The sequence below is a fragment of the Thermobia domestica genome, chromosome 18 (genome assembly GCF_964235325.1).
Source record: "Thermobia domestica chromosome 18, izTheDome1.hap1.1, whole genome shotgun sequence".
In the NCBI taxonomy this organism is placed as follows: domain Eukaryota; kingdom Metazoa; phylum Arthropoda; class Insecta; order Zygentoma; family Lepismatidae; genus Thermobia; species Thermobia domestica.
Genome location: NC_137471.1, coordinates 88,705,146 through 88,717,815, shown reverse-complemented (window position 1 = coordinate 88,717,815; position 12,670 = coordinate 88,705,146). Strand labels below are relative to the sequence as shown.

Sequence of the window (12,670 nt, the reverse complement as noted above, 5' to 3'; positions counted from 1 at the left end):
ACCATTGTTCTTCTGTTTAAATTTGCGCCTTAAATCATGTATCACATGACCCTATTCCTATTTTAAAAACTTAACCTTAATTCAAAATGGCGGATTTCAAGATGGCCGCCGTCAGGTATACCCTTACTATATGACTTCCCCCTAGTCCTAATATGTACCCATATATTTGTTATTCACCTTTTGTCGTTACAAGAGGTCTTACAGAGCTTTTACCTCCAACTGTATGAAGACTATTCTGTACTTCTATGTGATGTTCTGGTAGCTGTATCTCCTAAACCCCTGGAGCTTCGCACCTAAAACTTCACTGAAATACTGACCACGTTTAGTACTACTTTCTCATATGTGTCTCTGTCAGCAACTCGATTCACCCAATCGTAAGGTTTACTTGTGAGTTAAGCGATAGTTTGGGTTTGGCTACATTTTATGTAGTTTTCGAGATATAAGGCCTATAAGAAAAGTTTTGCCTGAAATATACTGGATCTTTAGATTAAAAAAGGTAATTAAAAATATATTTTTTTGGTACATTTATTGAATACATATTTGTACTAACGAACTTAACATAAGTATAACTCAGACCCAATGGTAATGAAAATGACAAAAGTGTTACATCAAATGAAGATAACTTCCTTTTTTAAAAATGAAACTAAATATTTCTATTTTCTTACACTAAAACAAAATTGATAATTTGTATCGTACGTTTTCAGTACCTAGGTACTTACAAAATAAGGGAATCTAAAATTGAAACATTTTCCCCTTTTTATTAATTAATATATGTTGCCTAATACGTAATACGTTTGCGTAATGACGTATAAGTACGTCATATATCTTAATGACATGTCACTCAACTAAAAAGAATTTTTAGAAAACTTGATTATTTAGTTTGTACAATTTTAATGTTTTTCAAAAGTTCGCAATAGTTACATATTCTGTAAAACTAAATGAGCATCCTCAATTTATAAATCTGAACGTTACTCCATTATATCTTGAATATACGTATAATTATAGGATAGATAAAGAAATAAGATGAAATCAATTGCTAATAAATCACCATAAAGAAAGAACCTTAAAGAATGTTTATCTCCAATAGGAAGATATGAGAAAGGCCATAGAAATATATTTCCTAGTGCCATGTTAGCAGCCCAAGCTGCTTGCACGAATGGCTCCCAGTGTGGTCTTGCTTGGCTGAAAGCAAGTTCTGAACCAGCAACATTAAACATTACATCGGATGCAGCAAATAATACCACTTGTGGAATCTGCCAAAGCATATTTACAGAAATCGGTGGTACTATTTCGTGCAAATTAGCTGTTGTGCTGTTTGAACTGATACAAACAAGAAGTGTGTAAAGTCCTCCTCTGTCTAAGGAGTAAGTTCCCAATAACTGTCTAGTTTTCTCATTTGGGACGAAAATTGCTTTATATGTTCCACTAGATTTTAATGTATGAATTTCGCCAGCCCTGACTTGTTCTCTGACTTTATAATAATACGTATTAGCTTTCGTACTTAGTTCTACCGTCTTGTCATCGTCACAATTGCCACTATTTGTCGCACATAATAAATCGTTATGAATAACACAAATCGTGGGAAGTGCACTATCAAGTCTTCCTACATTAGGAGTAAAATCTGTATCGAAAATAGTTAACTCTTGATTCGATATGCTGATAACGTAGGATAGAGCTGCATTCTTTCGAGCATTAACCGTAGAAGTTGAAATGTTTTGTCGTAGAGAAAACGTTTGGCTACAATTATCAAGCACATTAATTTCAAATGTTGTATTCAAATCAGCATCATAATTTACCCAAACATCCAACGGGTTAAGAACTTTATCACCCAAACTAAGTTTACAAAGCATTCCATTGAATATTCTTAAGTGAGCTTTGCTAGATGTGGGCGCTACATTATACGTTGGTTCAATAAAAATTTCCAGAACTCCACATGTAAAACATGAAAGAATAATTAAGAACAAACCAACTCCCATCTTTGTCAGCGGAGTAGTTAGTATATCACGCTTCTCTAAAATAGGATATATTCTTTTAATAATAATATATGCCATAATTACCTCAAAAATTGGAACACTCAGTTTGACGTATTTTGGGTGAATATATATAATTTTAAGATTCCCGTTCATTTTATAAGCTTGGGAGCGGAATTCATATCTGAGCGTATTGTTTACAGCAAAATATATTATGCTAGGAATAAAAACCAACAGAAGTTTCAGAGTAGAGTTAATTTCCGATATGAATGTTGGAGGATATTTGTTGTCGGCATACGCGTATAACACCCAATTTTCTCTTATATGTCCGATTTTAAGTTTTTTGTACGTGGCAGTGAGTAGACATCTACATGCTCTGAAAATTTTATTGTGTGGTTCCACCGTTGTGTACGTTTTCTCTCCAGTTCTGAAACATAACATTAGAAGGAAACCACTTACAGTTCCTATGATATCACTAACACAATACCCACTATTACCAAAACAAACAGCATTAGTTTTTAACCAGGAAGTTAGAGGGTAAACTATCGCTGCCACTAATTTGTTAACCATATACATCTTTGATACGTACTTTATTAATTCTCTCTGACTTCTAGGGTCATAGAAAACGAGTGCTCCAAAGGGTATTAAGCATACATCAAAAATTCCTGAAGCCGGTGCTGTGATAAAGACTGTGAAGTCCACGATATAGCTTTGGAAATTCTTAAGAAACGAAAGTTTACTACAGATCCATAGGAGAATACTACCTAATTGTATAAGAGTACAAATGTACATTATACCATACAATCCATAACATTTCTGTAGAATTGGTAATACAAATATTGAAATACCATATTTCAAAAGGTTTTTAATATTACTAGGTTTAAGATAGATCGATGTTACCAAACTCCTGGATGAAGTCATTCGGTAGTGAAGTGATATTGTAGTAGTAGTAGACAGAAGGTTTGAAAGATATATATAGAGCAACGCTTCTGTAATCCGATCTTCAGTATTATATCTTCCTTGGTAGTATGAGTATTCATTGGAACCGGCTGAAGTGATTTCATCGGGAAAACTAGTTGTCTGTGTTTCCACATTCGGACGTTGTCCTTTCAGATGAAGTTCAAATTGATCTGTATTGGGATTTACTGGATAAACAAGAATTCTAGGGCGCAATCCTTTATCATTTTTATGATAATAAGTTTTCGGAATTTCTCTAGATATATGCTCAGTCATTTCAGAAGAATGAAGTTTGTCTTATTCAGTAAATATTGCTACATCTCTTGCAAGCTCATTTTTCTCATTGGTACACGACACTTTTCTAAGTGTATCTGAATCCCTTTTGTACACATCAACATCCACGAGAGCTTTAGATTGTGGATCTTCATTTGAAGTGTGGAGTGTTGCTTAATAAGTCAGAAATACAGAAAGATGTTTATCATAAATAAGATAAGTACGTTGTTTAGAGCTCTTTTTTTCTTCCAAACTCAATTGATATTTCTTCATGTGCAAACCTGGATTTCAGTCACCTACATCTCTGAATATATTTTTTATAAATAATTATGTTGCAATTTGGTAAGTTTCACCTAGTTTCACCGCTAGGACTGCCCAAAAGTGAGGAAAAGCTACTACAACACGCGTAATTTCGTTCACGAGAAAGTGTGGTTCATATCAGTGTAACAGAATTATACACATGTTTTCCAAAAATGCATATTTTAGTAATGTGCAAAGTAAGTGCAAGAGATTTCCTACAGGGTATAATTTCAAGACATGCTTAGAACAAAATTCTCCGATACATTCTGATTAAAGATGAGCCCAAAGCAAGGTTGTTGGAATTTTTCACAGTCCGAAATTCTCAAGTGTTTTTTTTTTTTTGGGGGGGGGGGTAAAACCCACATAAAAACACAATAAAACCCAAAAAAGCCCATCTCAAAAATATACTTCAAAACTTGGATTGAAATAATAATATGATTATAATTATTTTTTTAAATCGTACTTCTTAGTGTATTTCTTGTTTCAAAATTGGCTTAAAATATATATTTACCACCAAAACAGAATACCATTATAAACAAAAAAGGTTTGGGAATCATTCATAATGAATTCTGTTTGCACTCGATCAAATTAGTTGTAACACTGTTCGTTCAACCGTAATCTATTATACAAAAATGAAAATAATCTTGTTTGTGCACGCAACACGGGAATACGGAACGAATTTTTGGTTGCAGTTATCACGTACCTCGAACTACGGTTACTTTGACTGAAATGCCTGTTCTATAGGGGAGCGGAAGATCCAAATCTATGCTAAAATCTTAGTGTATCTCACAATTCTGTCAAGTTAGGAACATGACTTTTTTTTTAATGTAAACTTTCCATTAAAAGTAAGTGTAGCGGCAGGGCCGGCGCTAGCAGTTTTGCCGCCCTGGGCGATACTTTTACATGCCGCCCCTTTAATCCGCAAATCTTATTTAGACGGAAGACGTTCAAGTGTCACGAAAAAGTGATATGCTCCATTTAAAAACGTACGAAATGGAAAAGTAAAAAAAAAAAAAAAAAGAAAAAAGAACTACTTCTTTAGAATGCTTAGATAATATTTAAACGACTCCATGCACGACACAATATTCAGCATGCTCGATTTTGCTGTATATCTATTATGTGCAGCAGTCCATACAGAGAATAAAATAAAAGAAGTATGCTTTAATCACAACTAAGAATTTTAATTTTTAAGTTTATTTTATATCAAAAGGTGTTCCCAATAGAGTATGGAGCATGAAGATAATATAGTGAATCAGATATTACGGCAAAACTAAGTGATTAGCCTAAACCTTATAATGTACTAGGACACAATAAACAGACATAAATTTAACACAACTAAATTGATGACCAAGTTCCTTTATCACATTCGCGTAGCCCAATGTTCCAGCCAATTCGTGTACTGTTGATATAATCGCTAGATTACTCAAGCGTGTTACAGACATAAAAGAACGTAGATAGTTTTTAATAAGCTTAAGTTTCGAAAAACTTTCTCCACTTGCCACTGTTACCGGTAAGGTTAACAAAATCCTAAGTGCAACACTAACATTGGGAGCAGTCATGTGCCTTAATTAATTTTAGTCTCTTTTGGTGAACATTTAGGCTTAATTATAACGGACAACACTTCTTTCAGTTCGTCTTCCAAATTACCGTGGTTAATATCTTTAGATTATTCGTGTGTTAAAATGCTGGAAAGTTTAGAACACTTTTCAGACAAAGTTTAGGTGACATATCTTTAAGATTACTTATAACGTAAAGAAAATCGAAATACTTCCTGTGATGTTTAACTTGCTCAAACACTTTGCTAAGTTGTTAAGTTGCTAAATTTCTCTTGTTTCTTGTATATTGTTTGTGGATCTTCAATAGCTTCATCCTCTACCTCGTTCTGGAACTGTCTCTTCTTCTTTCGACTTCGAGCTTGCACTGTATTGCCTATCTGTGGACAATCCATATCTAATGCTGATGCCAACTCCATTGCATCAACTAAGTAAGATTGAAATTTTGCATCATTTCTTCTTCTCTCAAAGTAATCAAATTCATTTTCAAGAAAACCGACTGCATTCAACACATGAGAACCAATGCTTTGGAGATTTTTGCTTACTATGTTTATGTGTAGTAAAAAGTCATGCCAGATAACGAGTGAGCAAAGGAAAGTACCCACGCAGCTGGTTTGCCACAGACAGAGCATCGTGAGTGACCATTCTATCTGTTCTATTGTTGTTACTTATTTGAAGTAAGGCATCATAAACCTCCCCTATTCGATATCTAAGTTGAGTCACAACATCAATTCGGCTGTCCCATCTTATGGTGCTTAGTGGTTTTAAAGTGAGACTGCAAATATGTTCCTTTAGCATGGTCCAACATTGAACTGACGCAGAAAAAAGTCATAAACTTTTTTTTAACTATTCAAAAACTCAAACGGCATACTGAGGTGCTGTGGCTGCATCGTTGAGACAAGATTTAGTGAATGACTATTGTAAAGAACATAAGAAGGCTTGGGAATTTATTTCTTAAATTGTCTTCTGAATACCTAAATGTTTGCCCTTCATATTGAAACCATTGTCGTATCCTTGGATCCTCATGTCTTCGATAGGAATGTTCATATCCTTTAGCTGTTTAATTATTACTGCGGTGACTCCTAGACTAGTGATGTCTGTTACCGGTACGAAACCAAGAAAGAGTTCGCAAATTTCTACAAGGCATTCTCTATTACTGTATGTAATTTGTACAAAACGAACGATTGTCATTTGCTGAGTAAATTGGTTAACAAATCGCTGCTAGAAACTAAATGTCTCTAGAAGCTGTAGGCTAGAACGGCCTGTCTCAAGTGGGAGTGTACCTTTTGCATACTTGAAGTGGAGCGTTAGAACATTGCTGAATAGAAAAACAATATACGATGTGCATCCAGAAACCGTATGTTGCGCGAAGCGACTGCGTGTAGGTGAGAGTAAGGTCCTAGCATGGCACATGTACTAGCGGAACTTCCCTAGTGCTCTCAGTAGCGTCGTGGCAGTGGTTGAAGATGGACGTTCCTATTCCAGCCCCCGCCGCGTGTGAAGTGTGAGCAGTGATAAAGTTTTTGAATGCACAAGGCGTAACACCAATCGAAATCCATCGTTAGCTGTGCCAGGTCCATGGGCCTAACGGCTTGAGCAAGCAGTTCCTGCAGATTTTCCGCTCCTTATTGCACACCACTGTCACGGAGTGCCTGTTGATCAAGAAGTTTTGTGTTGAAGCAACTGACCCTAGAGCACAAAGCAAGGCGCACAGCATTGACATGTTTGCAACGATACAGCTGCCGACGGGTTTCAATCGGTGCTATGCCCTACTAGGGAAGTTCCGCTAGTGCATGTACCATGCTACGACCTTACTCTCTTACGTAAACGCAGTCGCTTCGCGCAACATACGGTTTCACAGCTATGAAATGCGTGGGAAACATACTTTCTGGATGCGTCTCGTAAAAGAAACCTTGATAGTCTTATGAACTTATCTACGCCACTACCAGGGAAATATTGAACGACATACCTGTGGCTAGTGGTTTGATAATTGAAAATGAAGGAGAATGCTCCGAATTTCCTGAGTGAGCATTATCTTGAATGTGAGTGAAGTAAGTTCAATTACATTCTGAGGTGAACACAATTTTATTTCTCCATGTGGGCCTGTTACTAAGCATTATATTTTGATAGTATAATTTTCTTTTTCAAATTTTGCCGTCCATTAGACTTGCCGCCCTGGGCGATGGCACGGCTCGACCCCTCCTCGCGCCGGCCCTCGCGCAGTACTTTTGAGAGTTTCCACTTAAAGTAGGGAAGGAAGCATTTTCTATAATTTGAAAGCAATGTTGCCTGTTGTTTCTGATCGCATCACACGGGAAAACGGTTAAGCAGTTAGAAATGAATTTTTGAACATACAATAATTAGTACCTACCGTGAGATGGGATTTTTATAATACTTTGATTCAAGGATGTATTCTAAGAGAAAGAGTACAGGAAGTTCGAAATTCATGTAAAAAAAAAAAAATGTCACGAGCCCGCCAAGTTAGGAAGATGAAATTCGGTATATAAACTCTTAATTAAAAATAAGTTGGCATGTGTTGCAACATTTTGAAAATTTTCATTTTAAGGGGAGGAGGTGATTTTCCATAATTCCTTTATTTCCATTGAAAGCGATGATGCCTGTTGTTTGAATATATGTACAAAATTTAATAAATCCCACTGGACTGGGTTTCTTTTTAAAAGCTCAACGTTTTCACAACCTTGGTCCAAAGCAGGCAAAAGGTAAGTCTTGATAGCAGTAAATACAGAATGTGTCAGCAGAAAGTCTGAAGTATTAAGAAACACCAGCTCCACGATTCCTAGTATTCAGAATAACCCGTACTGGGATGTAGATTAGATTAAATTAGATTCATTAATCATTCTGTAGACCATATTACATGTACATGTGCACAAAATGGTATAGAACTTGTCAGTATATATAATATATACAGTACTTAGAATAAATACAATGATCTTCTTTAACAAGGCCAAACCAACTCTACAATCTATATAACAATAATATATATATGGACTAATTTACTATTTTATTTACTAGTTACTTTATATATAAATATGTTATTTATATATATATTTATATGTTAAAATATGTTATTTAATAGCAGTTTAATAGCATTAAGTTGACAAAGAAGGTCTTTTCATGAGTATTTTCTATGTAACCAGGCAGCTTATAATACAGTTTTACACCTATATAAATATGTGATTTTCTATGTTTAGATGTTCTATGATACACAGTAGATAAGTTATCTCTTCCACGCGTAAGATAGCTATCAGTTTCATCATCTCTTTTAATATTATCTAAATGATTCCAAGAAATTTTGAGAAGTTTAAATATGTACAAAGAAGGAACTATCATGATATTCAAAAGGTTCAAATAGTTTCCTACAGCTGGTGCGTTTCGCTGATTTTGTAATGATTCTTATTACGCATTTTGTTGTTTGAATAAATTTTTAAGTTTTGGCAAAGACCCCCAGAAGGCAATTCCGTATTTAATATAAAAATAGAATGTGGCATAGTACAGAGATAAAATTGATTGTAGATTCAGTATTAGAACTAGGGCTCGTATTATGAATATATTCTGAGCTAATTTTTTGCTTAGTTTGTCTACATGTTCTTGCCATGAAAATTTATGATCTAGATACATACGTAAAAATTTTACGGTATTAGTAAATGTACATACTTCATGAGTCATGGATATTTGCGGTAGTTGCTGTGATGTTGCGTGAGATAAATTGTAGTAAACACATTTTGTTTTATCTACATTTAATTTTAATTTATTTGCAGAAAACCATTGCGTAAGTTGGGATGTTGTACGATCAATGGCTTCTTGCAAGTTATTTCTGTATTTTTCAGCTACAATTACTGTTGTATCATGAGCCGAAAAAAAAGCAGATTACCCCTTTCTATATTTAAGGGTAAATCATTTAGATACAGAAGAAACAGTATAGGTCCCAGAACTGTCCCTTGTGGAACACCTTTTCTATTTATTTGTTTATTTGAGTTTATTTTGCTCAGAGTTTTAGTTTTTTCTTCTATATGAAGAATTCGTACGATTTGTTTACGATTGTATGATTTGAACCGCTCCAAAAGAATACCCCTAATACCAAATTTTTCTAATTTACCAAAGAGTATATCATGGTCTACACAATCAAAAGCTTTTGAAAGATCACAATATGTGCTCACAGGGTTTAGTTTTTGATCAACAGACGTTATTGCTACCTTGATATGTTCATATATGACAGTATGTTCTACAGTATATTTCACGTTTATTACACGCATAAGGTTAAATGATTATATATATTGCATCACACATAATCTTACCCAATCGACACTAGGCTTAACAAACCTAAGCAAAACCAATCCTACACAAACAAACCAAATTTGACTTAAACTAGCCTGAACGCAACAATAAACTAAATTATGGAAGGATGTTTGGTTTATATACGGCCGATTTGGTAACGCTGTTGTCACCTTTGTAGTTGTACTTATCACTGTGTAGTCTCAGTTTGTAGGTGCCGAAGTGTCTGCCAGTGCCACGTCGAATTGAAAAGGCAAATATTGTTATTTTCCACATCCATTTTTTTTACACAATCGAATAGTGAAACAGTGCGGACAAAAGTTTAATCAAACGAGTTATCACAGCTAACGATACAGTAGTCAAACAAACATGAGGTCCATGCAGAAATATTCGACAACAAAAGGAAAAATTGGAGATTACCAGTTAAAGGTGCTTCGTGGAATTCGACTAGGCCAAAAGAAACAGGTCCACAGATTAAATCTAGTGCATTATCCACAACCTAACGAGATATCACGTTGCTTAACATAAGGCGAACTACTGCAAACTGCAGGAGAGAGATTTATTACACAATGCAAGACGGTTGTCACATTGGATTATGCCTACATTTATCTCACTATATGCCAATTTCGTGCCGTGACATCTCTTTATGGGGAAGAATTCTTTGTGGAATGGAAATACTACTTGCTTCAGGTGATGACAGAAACAAATTTCAATTTGAGGCTTACTGTGTCAAATAGGATTGAATGTGCTCGTCGTTTGTTTATTATAAAATTGTTGTCCCCTAATGCGCCTATTTCTCAAAGCAAAAGTCTTGAATATGTTTTTACAAGTCGTAAAATAGTAATTTTAGACTAATAATAAAAGTCATCTGTAAATACAAATGTTGATACTTCAGATTTTTCATGGTATTTGATTTTGAAAAAAAATACGCTAGTATCTCAAGACTAGTAGTTTTGAGAAGCACGACCATTCAGAACAAAGGGGACATTCAGTACCAGTCTTTCTACAGTTCTGCGTGCAATAACAAAAAAAAAGAAAGAAAAAGAAACAGAAAAAGAAAAAAATCGTTGTAGCTGCTATGCTGACTATTACAAATTTTGTATTGCGTTGACCCAAAACATGTGCCCGCAAGATTTTAAATTAACTTTTCCTAGTGGAGAACTTTTAAAAAAAAGGACCAAATATACGTATTTTTCTAATTTTGTTGTGACATTTTTAATTATATAATGAAACTCACTAGAGCTCGTTGGGGGCTCCGCCCCCTAGCCATGACCTTTGTCAACTTCTAGAAAACTATTCTGTAAGAATTTACTTCCCTTTAAACACTACACGTATCACCAACACATACGTCAATTCAACGGGTATTATTTCCTGCATTTCACTTTGAACAGCAAATACACAATTTATTGAAAACAACTATATTCCTACGCGTACTGTGACAATCATGTAAATGGCTTACTATGCTCGCTTTCCGCACATTTATACATATTAGAGACAACAACAGTACTTTTTTTCTGCCAGATAATAGCGGACACTGTCTTGCAATCTCCTACATGATAAACATTACATTTACCACAAACACTCATGGTTTACAAATATAAATTTTGTTGCAGGATTTTTAAACATCTATTCATAGCATTTTCGTAAACACTACATTTTGACGTGTTATATATTACAATGTATTTATAATGGTGTACTTGGGTATAATTGTATATACATATTACCTAAAGCAAAAGTACTTCATATCTGTTATATAAAAGTGGGAAAATATTTGCATTCTTTCGACATATTTATTTTTGTATTTTCACCGAAGATTACAATTTAGTAGATGATAATTTCTCAATAACTCAAAATCATATTTCTTATTACAATCAGACAACAAAACATGATTTCAATATCCTCTAAAAAAGCGCATACATAAAGCCATCAGTACTCCGACTTTAGAGGTATATAATTCTATAAATGCTGACCCCTATGTACTATGTGAGCAGTAAGTAGAAACTTAAACATGTGAAAATTTAAGTAGCTCAGCAGTCCAGTGGAAACATGTCAGACTACTACGGGCAAAACCTGGGTTCGATCCCCATTAATTTTTCTTATATTTTTTCTTTCTTCAAACTTTTATTTCGTTAACATATATTGATTGTCAATAAGGTTGAGTCTATTACACACGGCATTTCATTCCAACCGGTCCCGCCGCACAAACTATTAAATCGAAAGGGCCACTTTTCCGCGTATCTTCTATAACTATATACGCTGCCGACGAGACAATTATCAAGAGGTGCCAATTTGTGTGTGTATGTATGAGTGTGTGTGTGTGTGTATTTCCTTAAAATTAATAATTTTATACTTTCTAGTTTTGGTATTGACTTCAAACTTGGTATCCGCATGTATCTTAACCAGGGACATAAAAGGGGAGATATTTTGCAATCATTTCCGGTTTGAAGCAGACACTGTTGTCGCGAGACAAAATGTATTGTTGTCTCGTATGGACACTATATCGTGAAAATGATGCTCAATGTTTCTTTCAGATTCTTTTTGGGAGGACACTGCCTCCTCAGAGTGCCCTTGGAGGAGACCAAAATAATACAATAATAAATAGTATATTAGCAGCAGTGCCAACGGGCTTATAATCCGTCTTGGAACATTGCTTCCGAAAGAGACACTGGTAATGCTCCATTTTCCAAAGCTACATATGTTTGATTTTAAATACTTCAGTACCGTCTCGAAACGAACATACTGCCTCGTTTCGAGACCATCTCAAAAGTTGCCATATAAATATATCTTCTCCTTCTACGTATGTAATAACGAAAATATTTTGTTAGCGCAATACGATCAGAAAGTACTTTGCTAATACGAAGCAATGGAGATAAGAAAAAATACAAGACAAAAAACCGTTTAGCCGGGAATAGATCCTAGACCTGCTACTTGGAAAGTACAAATGTTAGCTCTGAGCCAAGCTCGTACGTTGATTGATGTTCGTTCTTATATGTTGAACATAGCACATAACAAGGCAGATCGAGCCAATTCAACAACATGGCAACTTTGCATTCAAGATGGCGACTTCTCCAATGATTTGTTTCTTCTTTGAAATTACACTTCATCCTTAATAATATAGCAAAGCATGACTGTCCTATCGTGGGAAAACCTTATAATTTTTATGGTTACAAACTTTGAACCGCCATCTTGAATCGAAGATAACGACTTTTCCAACATATCCGATTTTTCCTCTTACTTACGCTGTAATCTACACACTTGAAGGCAATTTCGTGATTCCACCATATCTACAAATTGTCTAGAATTAGATGGGCCCTTATAACATTC

General features: G+C 34.9%; 1 protein-coding gene across 1 annotated transcript; it reads right to left on the bottom strand.

Annotated features, from left to right (window-relative positions):
• Window positions 1-583: 583 nt before the first annotated feature.
• LOC145674997 (peptide transporter family 1-like) lies at window positions 584-3,442 on the bottom strand. Its single transcript, XM_081745343.1, has one exon. It carries the CDS (start codon window positions 3,201-3,203, stop codon window positions 969-971), a length of 2,235 nt encoding a protein of 744 aa, XP_081601469.1. The 5' UTR covers window positions 3,204-3,442; the 3' UTR covers window positions 584-968.
• Window positions 3,443-12,670: the final 9,228 nt, after the last annotated feature.